The 22,193-nt window shown below is 28.2% G+C and overlaps 1 protein-coding gene across 1 annotated transcript in view; it reads left to right on the plus strand.

Annotated features, from left to right (window-relative positions):
* LOC129965684 (gastrula zinc finger protein XlCGF57.1-like) overlaps positions 1–10,233 on the plus strand; it is a 34,110-nt gene extending 23,877 nt beyond the window's left edge. Inside the window, exons 6-7 of the mRNA XM_056079788.1 lie at positions 2,995–3,084; positions 9,499–10,233. Coding sequence (XP_055935763.1) covers positions 2,995–3,084; positions 9,499–9,612 — 204 coding nt within the window. The 3' untranslated portion in view covers positions 9,613–10,233. The remainder of the gene's footprint in view (positions 1–2,994; positions 3,085–9,498) is intronic.
* The last annotated feature ends 11,960 nt before the right edge of the window (positions 10,234–22,193 follow it).

Raw genomic sequence — 22,193 nt, forward strand, 5'->3', positions numbered from 1 at the left:
ACTACAATTATCTTTGTATTATTTTTTTAATCAAGATAAGGCAAATATATCATTACCAGTCCTTATTCTAATATCTGTCTCAATTTTTTGTTAGGTATACTTTCTTCAGAGATTGGCGAAAGTTGGAAACTTCACACATGTGAGCATTGTACATATAAGACTCCTAAAATGGGTCGTTATAAAAGGCATTTAAAATACCATACAAAGGGGAGACCTATTGGCTGTAGAATTTGTGGAAGGACTTTTGCACAAAAGGCAAACTTAAAAAAACACTTGATTAAACACATTTGGTTTAGAAATAATATATAGCATATTAGTATATATGTATAGTATATCTCGTTTTTGTAATTCCATTTGTTTGTAATATGTGCATTTGATTTTCTTATTGAAAAGGATTTGTAATCGGTCTGTTTTTGTGTGTATATCATTTATGATTGATCTGGAATATATGTGTTTTGTTTCTAATATATATATATATATATATATATATATATATATATATATATATATATATATATATATATATATAGGTTTTTTTTTTTACATATTCTGAAGTGTTTTCATAAAAATTCATTATATTTTTAATAAATTTTTGTCCTTCTGATTTATATGTTTTATCATGAATTATCATGCAAATAACTGAATTGATACAAAAAATATTATGCAATTTTATTTTGTAAATCTTATTACCATTTCAATACAAGTACATAAATATATCAAAAATAAATTAATTAATGAATTATTTGTCTATTTTGAGGAAATCTAATCTAATGAAAATTAAGATAAAAATTTATTGTTCTTGATTTCAGGTATTTTTTAACTTGAATTAAATAAATTTTAAAGATTTAGTAAAAGTATTTATAGTTAAAAGGTTAATCAAATTTCCTGTATCTTTTATATTTCTTACTCATAAGAGATGTTCAAAAGAATGTTACTTATTATTCACATTTAAAATTGTGATAATAAGTAAATATTTCTATAAATTTGAAATAAATGACTGTGGAATAAAGAAAATAGCAATTTAATTTGTTACATTTTTTTAATTTATTTGTGAATATATTTAATCTTTACTAATCCTGTCTGACATTATTGATCGCTTGGTAAATATATATTTAAGGAAAATCAATTACCTTGTCATCGATTCTGTTTAGAGAAATGTGTGTACTTTCTCTACATAAATTTGTGTGTACTTTTTCTACATAAAATGATCTAAGGAGATTTGTCTGATAGATAAATGTTTACCTCTCATTTATTGTTTTATGGAGTAAGACATCCAATGCTTACAAATGTTTTCTGTTCTAAGACTTCAGAATTTTTTTATCAGTAGAAAAAACACATTAAGAAATTGTATTCAATGTTTAGATTTTATAGTCATTAAATGTTTTACTTATTTTTAAAAGATTTATGGCCTCATTTTAATTCCTTTAGTCTAGTAACAGTTTATATAAAATCAGCATTTTAATTTGAATGATTTCCATTCTGCAATAGAAATGTGAATATATCTACCTTGTATTTAAAGTACAGAACAGGAAATTCTTCAAATAAATAGACCATATTTTTTCCCCCTTTTACTTCTTTCTATATTAAAAAGAAGTTTTTTTAAGAAACCAGTTTTGCTTATGTATTCTTTATAGTATGAAAAGTGGATTAGCAATTAACAAATATTATTTTATTTGTTACCTGTCCTTGTAAAATTTATCGTTTCAAAGATTGTATTGTTATTATTATACTTTAAACAATATATTTATTTTGTTTTTTAAGAATATATTCATTTGTTATTTTTTAATTTTATTTGCTTATTTTCTTTCACTTTCAAATTATCACTCATTTATTGAACTTTTTTTTTAATGTTGATTGGCAATAACTGAGATGAATACATGCATATAAATTTCTAAAGATTTAGCATATAAATTGATGAAATAGAATAGAATTAAATAAATTTTATTAATGAATAATAAAATACCTGTTCAAATTTTTTAATACAACTAGTTGTTTCGTGAAGGAAAATTTTTTTTCTTAGTAAATTTTCAAAGCTTATATTTGTTTTTAGTATTATTTTTCTATCATTATTTTGAAGTCCTTTACACCTTTTTTCAACTGTCGCCATGAGTATTTAAACCATAATTTTTATTAATAATCTTTTAAATTTTTATCAGTTTTATTATTCCTTAAATTATAAAGATTCATTTAGTCACTTTTGACTTATTTCAGGCTGCATTATTTCTATTTGTATTTGACAGTTGTATTCTTTACTTCAGAAGTAAATATGATATAAAAGTGAATTAATATATGAAATTTGCAACAATTATTTTATTTCACTTCATTTCCAACTTAAAACTGACTTTCTTATATGATTATGCCTTTGATTTGCTAACATTATAAAAGATTAAGTAATGCATAAATATATTAGAAGTGATCTTTGTAATTACTATTTATTATTTTTCTTTCTTTAAAAAAGCTACTTTCAAGCAATAAAATTTGTAATAAGTGTATAGATCAATTACTTTTGATATTAGTCATTTGGAATTAATGAAAGTAATGATTTGAAAAAAAATGCTGACTGCAAAATTTATTATCATTATTAATGTAAGATTTATTGTAAGACTAAAGAAGTTTTTTTGCCAATTAATGGCACTAATAAAAATACTTTTTTTTTTTTCATTATCACTAAGTTATCATTCGAAATTTATTGAAAAGTTAAGTGAAATTTAACAAAAATCATTTTATTGTATAAAGGTGTTTCGGGATCAGATTTGACTACAACAATCTAGTAGTCAGCAGTATTGCATAAACAAACATATATAATTTACTTTTAATTTTTGAAAGATTTAATCTTATTATTCAGTCTTGTGATTTTTCATTTTTTATTTTAATCCTCTGCTAGGTACTATAAGACAACTGTTTCTGCTTGGAGGGGAAAGAACAAAGATAAATTTCTTCTCTTGCCAGTTTTGTTCCTACAAAACTGGTATTAAAAGTCACTTGACTCAACACATAAGGATACATACTGGAGAGCGACCTTTCGTGTGTAAGACTTGTGGAAAAGGTTTCACCCAAAAACCAAATCTACAGCGCCACGAGAATGCTCGCATATGCCATTTCCAAAAGAATATTGTTTCAGAGAAATAGAAGTAAAATTCTAAGAATTTTCTTCTTTTAGTGATTTGATAAAACTTTTTTCATTTATGATTTTTGTGTAGGATTTTTTATTATGAATAAATTTAACACCCAAAGTTGTTCCAATTCAGTTCTCAGAAATCTGCTGTAATTGAACAGAAGGAACTTTATTACTGTTTCTGTTCATTTAAAAATAAATTGTAGAATTATTAAATTAAATGATATTAAATTGAAAATGAACTATAATTATGATGAATTTCTTTTCCTTTTGTTAATTTTATATTTTATGTACATAATTTGTTTGGTGGTTTACTTTTGGCATTGCACAAAATTGTAATAATAATAATAATAATTTTCTAAAGTTTTGGTGGTACAAAAAACATTAATGTCTTATTTTTAACCAAAAGTTTCGATTTTTTTTTTTTTTTTTTTTTTCGAAAGCTTACCATGCTTATGTATTTATTGAGCATAAAAAGCATTTCTTAAATAAATAAAATCATCAAAACTAAAAATAAAATTCATTTGATGATATAACAATACTTTCTTTGAAAAATAAAAAGAAGGGTAAGAAATCGATGTCTTGCTAAAAAGTGGGAAAAATTCCTTGTAAAGTTTTTTTGAGCAATTTTTGTTCATTTCAAATTCTGTTTTTTCTACAGGTTACACAGTAAGAAATTTTTATGATTTATCCACATTTTCATCATATTAGAAATAATGATTATCTATACCTATTGCTAGATTCCTTAATGTAAGACAACTTCTGTTCCTTTAAAAATTATTGGTACTTTAATATCTTTTGAACACATTTAGAAAAAAAAATATGTAAGATAAATGAATATATATTCATTTATTTTACATAAGTTACCAAGTGCTGCTGAAAAGGTGCCTCATAATTTTATCACCTAAAAATTGTACTGCAAACAAAAATATATGTATCTTGTTTACATAAAAAAAAACTTTATATTTACTTAAAAAAGATTTTTTTATAAATCTTACACTTTATATTGAGTAATAAATTATCCAATGTTTCATTTCTAATGCTAAAAAGGTAACTCTTGTATTTCTGTTGTTTTATCTGGATTAATCAGTTTACTTTTCTTTTTGTGAGTCATAACATTACAAATTGTTATTTTATTGTTGAAATGCCTATGTGCTTACTTCATTATTGCCTGTACATGTTTACATTTGTGAACACTATAAAATTCTAATTATTTAAACTGTGATTCTACTTTGCATTTTTTATGTATTACTTTGTTTTTCCCCTTATTAATTTTAAGCTTAATAAAGACATAATTTTTAATTTATTGAATATTTTATTCCTATTAAAAATTATTAAAATTAAAATAATTTTAAATATAATAATTGTATATAATAATATCTTAATATTATTATACAAATTATATTATTATTCGTTTAAAATTTAGTTTGATTTTATAATAGGAATTCAAATACATTTTGCATAATTTTTATTTTACAATTCCACTACTGAAAATGTCATTATTTATGTTCAGAGAAACAAAATTCTTCTTTAGTATTAAAAATACTTTTCAAATATAATTTATTTAAATCGAATGTTTTTAAATAATTTTGAAGAATTTTTTCACTTTTAGTCAAATTTATCACTATGCACTCCTTTTCTTATTATACTTTATTTACTTATTCTAAAGCTTTTTTTTCTGCTGTTATTAATGTTCCAAACTATTTTTGTTCTATTCCTTTCCTTTTCTTTCTTCTTGTGAATGTGGATTCTCAATCCCAGGGTGCTCTTTTCTTTTTCTATGATTGTTAATTAACTATTGGTGTCACATTTTTCAGTTGCCATATTAATCTTGTTTATTGCCTCTTCTCTTTTTCAAACTAAATTACAAGCCATTTTTTCTGTATATTTAAGAAACTGATTTTAATTTTTAAAATGAATGCTGTAATAGTCATGATTACAAGAAAAGTTTGAAACAATATGAAATCAGTATACAATTTTTAGAAATTCTTGATAACACAAAACAGCTTTTTTTTTTGTAATTAATACATCTGAAAATATTCTAATAGAAATATTTATCTCAATTTCTTGTCTAAAAGGTGATCAAAACTATAAAGTTCTTTCTTAAATAAGATAAGCATGTATTTTTAATGCAAATCAGAAATGCTTTAGCTTTTTCCAAAAGTTTTACATTGATTTTTTTTTTTTTTTTGTACTGTATTTTTCAGTCTTGGAGTTTAAGAGACTATAGAAGTCTCTCTATCTAATTTTAAAAATTTAAATGAGACTCTGGTCTTTTACCAGTCCTACCACTATCCAGACATGTGTGTGTGTGCATGCGAGTGCGTGAGTTAGTTAGTTAGTGTGTGGATACCCATATTCCCACTCTGGATTGATTGAGTTTCTGTATCTTGGATATGTATGTTATAGATGGCCTCAATCGATTTGTTGTTACCACAAAACATTTACAGAAAGAATATAAAACAATCTGTTTCTGTTTTTCTTTCTCAAAATCAAAATGACTCATTATTTCAGGGCAATGCTAATGGCTATGAAGGAAATAATTTCACTAATTATGATGAAATTAAAGAAAATATAACTAATAGTATATAATAATCCACCACTAATTAGTTTCACCTTAATCAACAATCAAGTGCAAAATTTTTTTAAATTGACTAAAGAAAATAAGTCTGTCAAAATACAAATAAGACTAACATAGTCTAGTACAGTGATTCTCTCTTTATCTGTCAGAATCTGTTAATTTATATGCATTCACAGAAATCCCTTTTTTTTTTTAAGTCAATGTTATGTGTTCTAAAAGCATGGTATTTTAACAATTCTGTGGATTATTTTATACTCTTGTTGTATTATTGTTTGTATTACGGATTTTTAATATTTTAAATAATTACTGTGCTCTTACAATTGTTTTTTTTTTTTCCCATTATGATATGTTTGAAGCAGTTCAGCCAAAACCATTTCTTGGTCTTTAATATGCAGCTCCACTCATTTTGTAATTGAAGTTTAAAACTTTTTTTTTTTTTTTGTAAATAATTTGATGGAATAAGTTACTAAATTTTGCATTATTTTTCTTGTAAAATAATGAATGTTATTATATGCTTGTTTATATGATTAACATTATTGTTATACTAAATTGCATTTTTACTAAAGAATTGTGAAAATTGTATAACAAATTGTATTGTTTTTGTTTAACAATGTTATGAGATTCTAATTCTTTCTTATTGCAAATGTTCTATTCCTATTTATTCCTTGATCATAATATAACAAACTCATTATAGTTACATTGTTGCAGGAATTTTTAATTTTCAGCTTTATTGCATATTTTTTTAATTCAGATTTCATGCGTTAAATTAGTAATCCATTTAAGAATATTATCTAAATGTAACAGTTAAATAAATACGATCCATTTTTCATTGCCACCATTCATAATTATACTGTATACATTATATAGACCTGTTTATATTGTTTTTTTTATTAAATAAATATCACAAGTATTTATTGTCATTTTTTCTAGTAAATCTATTAGAACTGATTTTCTAAGTAGTGCCTTCCATTCTAAAATTATAATGAAGTTTTATATTTTAAGAGATAGGAATAGAAGCCCCCTATAATTACAAGAGTAAGAAGGGAAATCCATATTTATGGGGCAGTGCATTCTTCATCCTAAAAAAGCGATTAATCAATTTTTGCACCATACTGTTAGGAACAGACATTCCATGATTGGCAGTGAAAGCAAAAGAGGCACTCCAACTGATTTAGTTCAATACTATTTAAATATCAATCATAAATATTATTAGAAGCCAAAATTTGAAGACAACTAATTTAAATTGATAATCAACCAAAAAACAGTTTATCAATAGTAGTTTTTGAAAAATAAAAATTAGATTTTTATGTCTCTTTTTAAATTGTTTGGCACTGAGGTTTGTTTCTCAATACTGCTTGTTGTTGAAATTGAGGAAAGACAAACTTCAAAAAAAGTATGTTATGTTTTTTTTTTTTTTTTTTTTTTTTTTTTCTCATCTGTTGTTAATGTTTGTTGAAATTAGTTTTTTGTAACAGATGTTACAATACATATAATGCATAGTTATCATATTGCTCTTTTAAAAAAAATGTCATTATATGATGATAAGTTTTTTTTAATACAAAGAAGTAAAAAAAAATTTAATTTAGATATAATTTGTAATAATTATGATGTAATTTTATTTCTATTTCATTAGGTGCATTTAAAGAAATCTATCTAAATCCAACTGAAATGGAAATATATGAAGCAAAATGGAAATCAATCACCATACATTCTTGTCCACATTGTGAATATAGAACTTACCTCAAGTGTAATTTGACCCAGCATTTGAGAGTTCACACTAAAGAACGACCATATGTGTGCAAAATTTGTAGCAAAGGATTCACCCAAAAGCATAATCTACTGCGACATTTAGCTGTCACACATGAATCAGCATTAGAAAAAAAGTTTTGATTTTTTTTTTTCTCTGTTACTGAAAAACGTTTGCAATGAAGCAAAGAAAATACATATAGTAATGTTTCTTTCATTAAAAAAAAAAGATACAAACTTTTTCATGGTTTAGTGCTGAAATTTAAGTTTATCATGCATATTTGTTTAAAAGAAGAAAATTCCTATTGAGTCAATTATACTAAAGAGAGTATATGATTTTAATTAGCAGATCGCAATCAAATGACAGTTTTGAAATAGCATTATTTTCTAGTAAATGGGATTTTGTTTTCAGAATAGTTTCTTATTGCTATTAAAGTACTGAAACATTGGATCATTTCTGTTATCTAGTTTATTTTTGATAAAAAGGCAAACTTTCAAATGCAAATATTTTTTATTACATTTTTGTATTGTATTATTGAATGTGTGTGTGTGTTTTTTTTTTTTTTTTTTTTTTTTTTGTAACAGTTGTTTGAATCCATTATGAAATTAATAAAATATGTAATTATGATTTCAAAAAAAATATTTTGGCATTGTGAACAAGTGTTATAATTTTGTTCAGTAGGCTTCAAATTAAATTTTATTTACTTTAGCTTTACTTTTACTTTTTAGAAATTATTATTTTAACCGGGCATTCATTTCAACTGCAGTTTTATCTCTTATTTTATTAGGTGCATTTAAAGAATATCTGATTTCTTCAGAAATGGAAGTATCTCAAAAATCATTCACCATGCATGCTTGCCCACGTTGTAGTTATACGACTTATTTCAAAAGTAACTTAACCAAGCACTTAATAGTTCACACTGGAGAACGACCATATGTGTGCAAAGCTTGTGGTAAAGGATTCACGCAAAAGCATAACCTACGACGTCACTGGATTATTGCACATAAATCAACATAAAAAAATATTATAATTTGCTGTTGTTTGTGAAAAGTTATTTCAAAGGAGCATGAAAGAAAATGAAGACAGTATTACGTTCTACAGTAAAAAAAGAGTTCAGTTGTGTCATATCTGATGAATGTTAATGTGAAAGAAAGCGTAGCTATTGCGGATGAAAAAGCTGTCAAGCTTATTGCACTTTTGGTTATATTGTAGTTTCAATTATATGTGTTTGTTTTGTAAAATTTATACTTATTATTTCAATGAAGTACAGAATATAATTTACAGTCAGATGGCAAACAAATGATTATTTGTATCTAACTTTTGAAGGAGAATTTACTTTATTTTCAAATTTACATAAAAGTTTTTTAGAACAATTTGTAACAACAGTTTGCTAAAAATAACAAAACATTAGGTCACTTATCACTGTTATCAGCTCGTATTTTGGATAAGTATAATTAAAGCAAACTTACAACTGTGAAATATCTTTATATTATATTTTTAATGTCTTATTATTATATATCAAGAATTTTTGTAATAGTTGTTTGCATTCATTAAATATTTTATTATATTTTACAAAAAAAATTATTGTTGATCTTATTTGCAACAGTTTGATAAATTTCCATAATGGAATACACAAGAAACTTTATTGGGTAGGGTTCAAGATTAATGTCCGGTTTCTTATCAGAGATGACAAAAGCATGCCACCTGTTTAAAAACTTGCTGAAAATCTGCCATTTTTTATGTTAACAAGAAATAGTTGCAAATAGCATTTATTATTGCAATAAAAAAATCTCACCATATTTGGCATGAAATCACAAAAAGGGCATTCAACTTTGGAGACCGGACATTATTCTTGAACCATTTTATTACAATAATCATTATTTGTTCCTAAGGCAATTATTTTATTTTAACAGCAGTTTTATCTCTGTTTTATTAGGTGCATTTACTGAAATCTATCTAAGTTCCCTAAAAAAGGCAGTATCTCAGAAATCACTTACCAAACATGCTTGTCCACATTGTGAATATGCAACTTTCATCAAATGTAACTTGACCCAGCATATGAGAGTTCACACTGGAGAACGACCATTCGTGTGCAAAATTTGTGGTAAAGGCTTCACGCAAAAGCAAAATCTACGGCGACATGGTTTTTCACATATGAATCCCCATTAAAAATTAGATTGTAATTTGTTTTTGTTAATAAAAAAAATTGATTGCAATGAAGCAAGAAAGTGCAATTCAGTAATGTGTTGAAGTTGATGAGTGTTTTTTCTGGCTAATTTAATGTGTTCTCTGTTTAAAAAGAAAGAAAAAGACTCAGGTGCTGTTATTGTTTAATGAATGTAAGCATGAAATGACCATTGCCATAAAAAAAAGTACTCAAGCTGGTTCTACAGTAGATTGTGCTGAAATTCATCACGCACATATTTGTTAGAAAAGTAAGTTTCCTTATTTGGTTAATTATGTGATGGAGAGAAGATTAGTTTAATTTACTTTCCACTGATGGCAATCAAATGACTATTTGGCAACAGTACTGTTTGAAACAGAGGCACTTGTGTATTAACTGCATGCCAGTGATTGATCGCCAAGAAAAATCACTAAAGAAGTCACGTTAACCTATTGACTATGTTCTCCAATAACAGCGGGTAAGCCTAATGTTCATCAATAGCATGCGGTTCGATTAATATACAAGTACCAAAAGAATTTGTTCGTTTTTATTAAAAGGGAGCCTTTTTGAAATTAGAAATAATTTCTTAAACCTTATTTGCTACAAGTAACAAAACGCTGCATCATTTTTCTTACCTACTCGTTTTTTTTTTTTTTTTTTTTTTTTTCCGATTTGTTGAAACTGGGCCCACAGCTTAAATTTTTATATTATGTTTTTAATATTTTAATCATGCATATCATTTCTTATAACACAGTTGTTTCAGTCTATTAAATTTTTGATTGTCTTTACCAACAATAAATTTTTTATATTTCTTCTTTGGACTTGCATTTAAAAACAAGTTCTATATTTATGTATTATGGAATCGGAGAGAGATTGTCATGTAGACCATAAATTTTTAACTTAAGCATTCACCTTATTTAACTGCAATTTTGTTTCTGTTTTATTAGGATCATTTAAAGAAATGTATCTAAGCTCTACAAAAATGATGACAGTATTTGAGAAATCAAAGTTCACCCGACACTCATGCCCTCAATGTGAATATACAACATTCTTCAAAGGGCACTTGACCCAGCATTTGAGAGTTCACACTGGAGAACGACCGTTCGTGTGTAAAATTTGCGGGAAAGGATTTACGCAAAAACAAAATCTACGACGACATGGGATTTCACACTTAAATCCGCGTTAAAAAAATTGCTGTAATTTGTTTATTCTTGTTAGTATTGGGTTAGACTTGAATGCACAATACTGTAGTATCGCTAAGTTAGCTACATTTTGACCAATTGTTAGGCATTAATCGTGATGAGAAATTGAATTTGTCAAGTTATCTCTTGCAGAAATTCAAGTTTGACAGCCGTACTGTGTTTTCAATTCTAATCTAATATTGTTTGTAATGTGTAGTATGTGTGTGTAATGAGTTAATAAATTGTATTTTAAGGATACATTCATATTTTGTTATATAGACGAGTGTTCAGCCGAATTCATCATCATTATTAACAGTAACAAATTTCTTCAAGCATTAAATAGTTTTAAATCCTATTTGGAACTCAAAAACTTCATATTAGTTTAAATTGGCTTACAATTTCTTTCATATAATGAATCATTGAATCGTCGTTTTCATTCATTAAAGTCTCATTTCAGACTAGCATTTATAGTTGACACTTATTATTGCCTTATTAATGTCTGCTATAATTTAAATATGATTTTTTTTCAAATGTCTATCCTTTTAAACCTTTATTCACTTTGTAAGTTTTAATTTTAAAAAAATTAATTAAATTACTGACTACCTCCAAAAATATTATATAAAAGCTTTAACAATGGCCATTCTATGCACACAAAAAAAAAGTCAAAATTTTTTTTCTGATATATTAAATAAATACACCAAAAATGCAAACAACATAAGAATATTCGGCTCTTAAAAACTGGAAAAATGTTGATAATTCGATTAATGTTTGCCGTTTCTATCAAAGAATAGAAAGTTTAAAGATTGTTCATTCATCAAAAAAGCAGTTTACCCCTTAACTCAAAAAATAAATTGCCTTTTACCTCCTTTGGTTTGAACGATTGTAATTTTTAAAAGAACTGCACCTAACTTTTGTGCTGAAATGGCCTGCCTAATGAATGCGTCGAATTGTAAATTGTTTTAATCTGTATTTTAGTTGAAATACCAAGTAATTTAAAAGATAAAAATATCTCCTGGATGCGCTTAGATAATCTTTCGGTTGTTTTTTTAAATGAATGAAGACAATATTAAATGTCCAACATAAAATGTGGCATCTAATTAGAAATTTGAATGCATTCATAACTCAAGCGGTTAATAAAATATCGTCTTCATGATAAAATTAACTTTCATTCATTCTGCTTAAAATCAATACTGTACTGCTTGATTTAATTTCTCAGTTCAGGTATGTAAATCTTTATAAAGATTTAAGAAATTCATTAATATGAAAGGTAATTTTAACTCTAAATTTTAAGTTATGGAAAATATTAGTTTTAGAAAGATTATTATGTGAGTAATGTTAATAAGGTGTGGAATAACAAACTGTGCAGTGTAGGGCTCATTTCAAATAAAAAAAACCCAGCATTTTAATTAATTTTTTTTTTAATTTCTATGAAAAAAATATATATACAGTTGAGTCTGGTCTGCAATCAACAGTCTCGTCATTTCAATTAGAAACTTCGTTATGAAAAAAAATTCATTAAATAGAATTTTGTAAATTAAATTATAGTAAAAAAAGAGAAGTGGCGAAGATTTTACTTTGCCTGTGCTTTTATCAAATGCATATCCTAAACAAGGAAAAAAGTTTATTTCTGTATTGTATAGGTTTCTAGTAAAAGTCGCATTTTTCTTCAAATTTTTCAATCCTTTGTAAAGATTGAAACATGTTATCTTTAACATTTTATTTCAATTCTTATCATATTGTCTCAAATACTGTTAGCATTTCTTCTTCTTATATAAGTTTTTTCTTAATAATCTCTTCATTATCATCTTCACCAAGGCTTGTTAGCCTCTTTAACTTTTCTTGACACTTTTCAATGCATCGTTTCATGAAGGTATTCTACAATTACAATGTTTTTATCGGCTGGAACAAAAATAATCGGCTCTATATATCTTCTGTAATAGAGCAAAGGTTAGTAAAGTTGGGTAAGTCAATTTAATAAATTTTTTGTTGGAATTTCGATATACAAAAAAAAACCCGGTAATTTATTAAATTAAAGTTATTTTTCGTAATGCGGAAAGTAAATAGCATTTTAATGTCGCTCAAAGTCAAGTTTCTGCAGAAAATTTCGTTAAATCGGTTCGAAGTTCGGTTAGTGACTGTTTTATATTATTCGTGAAGAACAAATGACTTGGATTATTGTCTAATATTTGATATGTTAACTGTACCATAGTAAAAAAAAAATTATGTATGGATCATGATTATGATGAATTTAATTTATTAAAACTAATTTCTTAATTCCAATTTTTCCATTAGGTATTTTATCAACACTTTTAGAGGTGTCTGGATTCGTTCCAGGTAGCAAGTTCACTGTACGCAAATGCCCCCAATGCCCGTACACAACTTGTATCAAAAGTCATTTGACTAAGCATTTAAGAATTCATACAGGAGAAAGACCTTTTGAGTGTCACATTTGTCAAAAGCGTTTTGTTCAAAAGCAGCATTTAAAAAGACATATGTTACTGCATATTAATTTCTGAGATTCTGTAATAACTATTGTTTTCGCGCTAATATGTTTGTCATTTCATCATATTCATGTAGTATAAATGAGTTTTAAAATGTAATGGTACAAATTTTGAATAAAGCTTCTTAATGTAAAAAATACTTGATCCTGTAAGAATTATTTCATATGAAAATTATCCTGTTTACTCACTGACGATATGAATCTGATAAAAATCCTGAAGTCATTTCCAGCAAATTTTCTGAACATCTCAAACTAATTGAAAAGTGGCTTATCCTGCGGAAGATCCCGATCAACATTCACATCTGCCAAACTGTTTATTTCACCTAGAAAAGGAACCTCCCTCCTCCACCAATATTGTTTAGAAAAGCTATTCTATGGAGCAGCGGTACAGTTTATCTTGACGTATTACTGTCGGCTGCGATGGCCTGATGGTATGGTCTCGGCTTCGGAACCGGAGGGCTACAGGTTCGAGATCCGATTTCACCCAAGAACCATCGTGTAAGTAGGTCTAGTGCATGTTAAATCCGTCGGGGCCGAGGGCCTTCCCGCTGATGGGGTGTGGAAGCTTGGAGGGGGGGTGTCAGCTCAGGTGTCGTCCTCGTCATCTGACCACTGTTCAAAATAACGAACTCCGTCCCAAAATAGCCCTAGAGTTGCTTTAAAAACAGAACATTAATACACTAATTAAGAACTAAACTACAGAAAAAAAGGGGGTCCTGCTGACTTGTAGTACGTCGTTGGGGACTCTGTGACAAAAGTATATCGATGCGCGTTGTACATCCTTCCGTTGCAAGTGGTTAAGAAAGTAAGAAATGGATCTCCAAAAAGTTTGCAAAGGGTGAATTTAACTTTTCTGTGTGGCATCATAAAAGTAATTCTATATTCGAATTTGTTTCAGACGATTTATTTAGATTATGTTGATTTCGATAAATCATTTTCTTAGTATCTAATTTATTTCTAATTAGAATAAAAGTTAGATGAACTTGAATTAATGTATAAATAAATTTTGCATTTAAATTATAACAGAAAAAAGAAAGATATTGCCATGATAATTTAACATTACTATATTAAAAAACTTTGGCGATGTATCCCTATCACTAGAAGAAGCGAACACGGGAAATTGACAGTAAAATATAATCTAATTAAACAATAAAATCAAATATATATATATATATATATATATATATATATATATAACATGATAAATAAGAACAAATATGATTAATTTTGAATATTGATTTTTTAAAATTTTATTGAAAAGGCATTTACATTTTTGTGAGCTTATTTGTAACTGATATGTAATGCATGTGAACTGTATATTTGTTATTTTAAAATGCGTATTATCTCGCAACTTTTTTGCTATTTTGCAACATAATTGACTAAATTTCCCAATTTTGTGAATACTTTTACCGAAATAAATATTGCCGCATTGAAAAGAGGCCGTCGACTCTCCATGGCCGTATGGTTATAGCACTGATCTCATAATCAAGACATTGTAAGTTCGAATCTCGCTAGAGACAAGGCGATTCACAGTTTGTGTAAATATTTAATTCCTTGATTTTATGTTCCCCTTTATTTCATGTTCCAGAAGATTCTGGAGATTTCTTTAGTTTACCAGACAAGTGTTCAGGACTTTTCTTACTGTCTCCAGAAAAGTATTCTGGAACTTTCTCTGCTAGTATAAAAGCAGAAGATTTGTCAGTCACTGTGTTCTCACTTCAGAGTTGAGTTAATAAACTGGTTTAGCTCTACTTCTTGTGTGTGTCATTGAGTTTCACACTAAAGAACCTACATCACAAGATTGTATTTTTATGCCATTGTTCCCACGACTTTTTTTACTTTCTCGTATACAAAGTATAGAAGAAGTATTGTAACCGTCAAAAAATTCAAACGATAGAAAAAATTTGATCTAAAAGAAAAATTTTATTTTCGGATACTATTAACCGCATGAAAGAGAGTAATCGTCAAAAATATTTGCCAAGGATCACACGATAGATTCAGTAAAAATGCTAAATTCACACCAAAAAGTATTTCATAATTGTTGTGCACCAATGCCATGCAAGACGTTCTTTGGGATAACATCTTTATTAAAGAATATGCCAGAAAGTTTTAGGGAGACTACACCAGCTGGTTTTGTTTTGGCTAATAATTTGATGGTCTAATAGAGCTTCAAAGAAGCCTGGTGGCGTAGTGGTAGCGCTCCAACGCACAGGTCCGAGGTTCGATCCTCGGGCAGGACAAGGTTGACTCCGCCTTTCATCCCTTCAGTGGGCGAATAGATTGAGGACTAAGCATGCTTGGGAACTAAGCACTGGGTGTCCGCGTTAGGCTGACCACCTAACCGGGACATATGTCTGGCACCCCAGGGCCCTCGGTCAAGAAAGCAGATTTGGGCGCTATAGGTCTTGACCCACACGGGCTGTCGCGCCACTGAGTTTAAATAGTGCATCAAAACGATTTTCCATGTTCCTAATCCAAAACTTTTAGCTATAATTTCTTCGAAAAAATCAGGAATGTCATCTTCTCTACTTTGTACATTTATATATTTAGGTTCATGTGCTATGCTTTGAAACTTTGTTTAATGAAGAAATGAGAGGTGGATTTAGAAAAGTACTTCTTTCTTCTGGCAAAATTTGATGGAGATCTATGGTTTTGATCTAAAGGCCACATAACTCTTTCCACTTTTGTATTCACGTGCGCCTGAATAAAAAAGCTTAGTAAAAAAAAAAAAAAATCCAAATTTACTATATATTGTAAGTTTGATTTATAAACTACACGTTCACATTTCATTTATTTAGTTTATTGCGTTTTTGATCTATTGTATTTCCATACACATTGGCAGATGCAGTGGATAAAAAAAGTATTGGCAATTGCCTATAAATTATCATATTTGCTAACATAGTATGTTTACAAATTTTACTTTAACATACCGATTACAGAAGGAGAAAAGACAAACAAATATAACGAAATTTTCATTTAAATATTTTTTTAGTCAAAATCTACGAGAAAATCCAAAATTTACATGATAAAAAAAGTATTGGCAAAATTATGAAATTGACAAAATTATGAGCGAAAACAAAATCAGTATATGTTTAGTACTTTGTATGCATACCTTCTGCATCTATAACAGCTTGTAATCTATTTCTCATAGAAGAAACTAAGGTCTTTGTTGTACTGTTGGGAATTTTGTGCCACTCTTGCAAGAGTAAACGTTTGAGGTCGTCTTTACTTGAAATTTTATGTTTTCTGATTTCTAGATCCAGCAGGTGCCATAAATTTTCTATTGGATTGATGTCAGGCGATTGAGGTGGGGTTTTTAACTGGCGAAGAGCATTGTAGAGTAGCCATTCACGGGTGAGATTCGCTGTATGCTTGGGGTCATTGTCTTGTTGAAAAAAAAAAAGATGTTCCCAAGCCAAGATTTTGGGCACTGATTTTTAAGTTATGGCGCAAAATGTCAATGTATGTACGTGCTGTCATAATACTATCAATAAAATACATTTTGCCAACTCCATTAGCTGCCATACAGCCCCAAACTAAGACGCTGCCTCCACCATGTTTTACAGTAGCAGTTAAATGCTGCTCTTCCAATTCAGTATTTGGCCTCCTCCACACATATCATTGTCCATCATTGCCGAAAATGTTAAACTTTGATTTAACATTTGATTGATGAAAAAATAACTGTGTTCCAAAACTCTTCGGATAAATCAATGTGGGATTTTGCGAAATCTAACCTCTTTCTCCAATTTATTTGCGAGATGAATGGTTTCTTTCTAGCTGCCCTTCCATAATAACGTCTCTCGTGTAAAACATTCCCTACAGTCTGTACGCTGAAAGTCTTTTCCGAAGTGAAAACAACATCTCTAGCTATCTGGGATGCACTTATTTTAGGGTTTTTCTTAACCTTGTTGATAATGGTACGTTTTTCTCTTGTAGAAAATATTCGAGGTCGTCCACTTCTAGTCTTATTTTCCATTGATCCTGTTTCCTTGAACTTTTTTACAACACTTCTGACAGTAAATAAACTTATATTCAACTGCACTCCTATAGCACGATAAGTTAAACCTTCATTTCTGAGCCTAATAATCATGTTTTTAACACTAACGTCCAACTCCTTCGATTTCGAAGTCATTTTACTGCAGTAATCGCAAAATATTGCATAGACACTTTTGGAGTAGTTTTGCAGACTTTATGCCGGTAGAGTTTCTTATCAGTCGAAACACGTGACTTCAATGCAACAAAATTTGCATAGCAGTTAAAACTTTGCCAATATTTTTTTGACATGCAAATTTTCGATTTTAAAAGAAAAAATCGTAGAAAATGCAAATTAAAATAAAAGTTTTACTATTTTTATATATGTAAGGTGTCTTGTATTTATAAGCTAAAATTGCATAACATTTTATTTATTTGTCAATATGAATAAATTAAGGCAATTGCCAATACTTTTTTTACCCACTGTATATTTCCTCTTAGATAGTTTAATTATCCATAGATATTTTCCCCTTTGATGGATTTTTTTCCAAAATTTGATCATGATCTACAAATTGAATATAAAGATCATATCGTTGTTGAATTTCCTAGCAGGTAGAATCGCTATGTTGGGGGAGGGGGGGGCAGTAAACAGATCAATTAAAAATATTAACCATGTTGTCAAATGAAAATATTTGAAAGAAATATAAATTTTATTCATATAAAAGGCAATATAAACAAATTTAGTTCATTGATCTTACTGCATTTATTATCAAAATTCTTTAAAGTATTAATTCTTCATGAGGCACATTCAGTTTAAACACCTTTCTATTGTTTTCGTAAGCATGTGCTTTAAAATTCAGATTTTGCACGAGATGGATTACAAAGATAATCAGACAGATGAGTTCACATTATGAGGCCTTTGTTTTAATATGATAATTTATGTTTTATTTTAGGTTAATTTTTTTTTAAATTTTATTAACTTGTTAAAATGTATTTGGTTTTGTTTATGTAAATGCCCTTCACGTTTGAGATAAATGTTCGTTGTTTATAAATATTCTATTAATAAAGCGAAACACATATCCATGTACTGTTCGTTTCAGTATCCTGAGACGACTCCTTTTGGACGATTCTATCTCGTTAAGGGGAGAGACGCGGAAGGATGAGCACATTTCCGGAATTCTTCGTCATTCTTTGACCTTGATTTTCGCCCTATTAGATACTTTTTTTGTTCAATTTTTTTTTTTATTCACGTGTATGTGAATATCGTGTCGTTTCTGACAGTATCATTTTAATTCAGTCTGCGAGTCATCCGAGTTTATTTTATTGTTAAATGTAAACATCCCCTCCTTTCATCTTTCCTCTCACCCCTATTTTGACGAATGAAGCCCATCCTAACTCATGCATAAAAGCGCGGAAGGTTTTAGAATCCGTTGTCAAACAATAAGTAGTACTTTATCATTTACACTTGTTAAAGAATTAATATTATTCTAATATCCTATGATTCATAGAATTTAGGTTTTTTTTTTTTTACGATTTTGTTTATTTGGCAACTGGGAAAAGGAAGTTCTCTAATTCACCTGTTTAAGCTCCCTATAATCCTAGCGATCCTAATCAGCTGCCTAGTCGGATATTCGCCGCTGGAAATTCCAAGACACCGAGATTCGTCAAAATCTCGGTGTCTTGGATACAAGAGAAGTAAACCGTCGAATTTTTTGACGGTTTACTTCTCTTGTATTTTGTATTCGAGAAAGAAATAGCATATCAGTTACTTATGAAGAAATGGTACATGAGCCAAAATTTCATTGCGTTTTAAGAGGAGTTTGTCAGATTTTGAATTCATCGTCGACGAAATAACTTCCTTTTGTGTAAAACTTGTATTTTAATAAGCATTATTTTGTTTCAATAGTATCAAAATTACATTTTTATATGATTTTCTGTTTCCTACTCTTTCCATTTTGTTAATTAAATTTCGCATGTATTTATGCTTAAAGTTAGGCTCTCAGTTTAAGTGGAATTTGCCGACCCACCTCATTTGTTACTTGGAAATATTACTGTATAGAATAATTATTATTTTTGAAAAATTAACAGCCCGAACTGCCAACTATGTTCATATTGTTGATTTCATATCAGAATTTAGTGAATGAATTGAACCTTTTTGTATTAATCATAACTCTAAAATCTCAAAAATGCTTTTTTTTTTCTTTCCTCCATGGATGTTTCAGAAAATATACATATAAAAAGAATAATATAAAGAATTAATATTTTTATACTAAATTTGAAAAACGAAAAAAAAAAGGGGGGGGTTCTACCCATCGGTGGATTAAAAGTACCAAATAAAATAGATTAAAAAGAGATTAAAAATTATAATGCTACGTTTAAATTAAAAGTAGTTCGACGTAATTTTGTAATGCAAACCTATCACAGTTTTAAGGATCTGAAGTATCAGTATAGCGACGTGACCTAAATATGAGTAATTTGAATGCAAAATTAAACTAACCGCATCGTACAGGGTTTAATAAAACTAAAGGTCATTGCAGCTGCTTATGTGTACATTTCTCATCTTCTAAACAATAGAACCATCTTATAATTTAAAGGCAAAAGAAAGAATATTATCAACTTTTCAATGCATAAAAGTTTATTAAATATTCAAGCAATTAAAATTTAACCGATATTTTGTAGTTTTTCTAAAATAATTCCGGAACAAATTTTTTCACAAGAAATATTTTTATATTATCCTAAAATTCAGACTTTTACCTTTTCAATAATATTATTTGCATTTCCACGCAAAGCTTCCTTTAAATTTTAGTGATTTTTTTTTTCTTCCAAATTTGATAAATAATTGTGAAGATGTAGACGATTTTGAAATAAGAAAAAATATTGCTGTTTTTTAAAATCGTCATCTATTCCAGTTGACATTTTAATTTTAAAAAAGTATTTCAAACAGTGAAAAGATTTAGTGCAGTATAAAATTTTAGGCAGTAGTTTCTTACATTAAAAGTATTGAACTTACAAAGTATTTTAATTTCGAACATTGCCAGATATCTCTGATGTTTAGCTGAAATATCTTAAAAGGCGGGCATTTGGAATTTGTTTTCTATTGCATTACATTTTTCACGTCTATATTTGCTGTCTAACAATTTCCTACAACCGGCAAATGAAAAAAAAAAAAAAAATTTTAACGTCGTTTTGTACTTTATTTGAATTGGATCACACAAATGCAAGAAAAAGTGGGAGACGCTTTCTTTTCATTTTACTTGTTATTTTATCTCAGTGCAATAAGATCATAAAAAAACTTCTCCACCTTACATAGAAACCAACAAATAATGCACATTTTATTCCACAGCACGTATGAGAATTCCATTCTTGAAAGGCACAATAATCTCCAACGCGCCTTAGCAGCACGAACGAAAAAGCAAAACTCGAGGGGGGGGGGGCGATGTTCCTCTTCCTCTTCTTTTTCAATGGACTTAACCTTTGATCTGTTCTTTTCAAATATCGAAACAAGGCGGGAGAGGTTTTCTCGCCTTGGGAGGTCTTGTTATTTTCCCACCTTCCAGAATGGGTTGTAAAATACTTAACTGTTCCGTCTTGTTCTAGTTAATAATTTGAGAAGATCGGTTTAATAAAATATTTGTGTTTCTAAGAATATAGTTGTAAATTATATTTAGTCAGAAAGCCCTAACTTGCACGGATGAACAGGAACCAAAGGATGCTGGGGGAAAAAAATAGCTTTGGGTGCAGCTAATTTGAATAAATAAACGAAATGGGATAGTAAATTTTGCTCGTTTCGGAGTATTTATTCTTTCCATTTACGCTTGTTCTAGTTGCCGTGGGAATAACTTTTCAGGGACTAAAAATATGTGACATTGTAAACAATTGAAATAAACAGGAATCTTTGTAATGCTTTACTTTTTATATTTCTTTTTTCTAATTTAAAAAGTAAATAGCAGATATCTTGTAAATATCGAATCTTTATTCTTTTATTCATGACGACTTTTATTGGACTTCATACTATTGATTTTGCAGGTAATGAGATTTTGCAATTTAATCGCAATCATAAATTGTTTCTATGAGGAGAATCTTATTTAAATATGCTCTAACAAAAATAAAAGTTATCTAATAAAATTTTAATATAGTTAAACTATGCATAATTTTATACATAATAAAAATTATAAAATATATATTAAAATTATCAATAAAATTAATAAATGTTAAAATTGCTCTTTCCATATATATAATTTGTGTATTCTAAGATTTTAATAAATATATATAGATTAAATAATATCAAGCAAAATAGAAAAAAATATATAATAAAAAATAAAACAGAAATAACAAATTGAAAATCGAAGGTAAATCGAAAGGATCTTAAAACGTGTGGAAGAAATGGGGGAGGGGGCGATATAATACCCAAGCAAAGCGAATGCGCAACATGCTGCAATTCAAGAACGCCATGGAAATAAATCGTAAATCAATTTTAAAAGTGGAAACAAAATATGGAACTTAACACACACAGTATAAACATTATATATATATATATATATATAGTGAAGTCTCTTAATCTAATTTAAATCTTAACTGATTTCCAAATTTTTATTTTAATTTAACCCATATTAACTTCATTCTAAAATGTTCTCTTATTTCCTGATCCAATTCCACCTTTTTAATTTAATTAATTCTATATGAGCTCTGTGAAAATGCTTTAATTAGCATTTTTACAAGCTCCGAGTGGAGAGATAAAAATTTTTCAAGCTAAGCAAATTCTTTTAAAAGATACCTATATTTCCCTTTCCTAAGTCTACACGTATCAAAGAATCTCTATCAGAATCTCATAGTATAAAATCACTGAGGAAAAATATTTCGCTCTCTTTTGCTCTTCTCTTCGTGGACTGACGTATTTTGCCGCTTCTTTTTTGTACATAAATTATGCTACCTG

This window comes from Argiope bruennichi, chromosome 4 (genome assembly GCF_947563725.1).
Source record: "Argiope bruennichi chromosome 4, qqArgBrue1.1, whole genome shotgun sequence".
Classification (NCBI taxonomy): domain Eukaryota; kingdom Metazoa; phylum Arthropoda; class Arachnida; order Araneae; family Araneidae; genus Argiope; species Argiope bruennichi.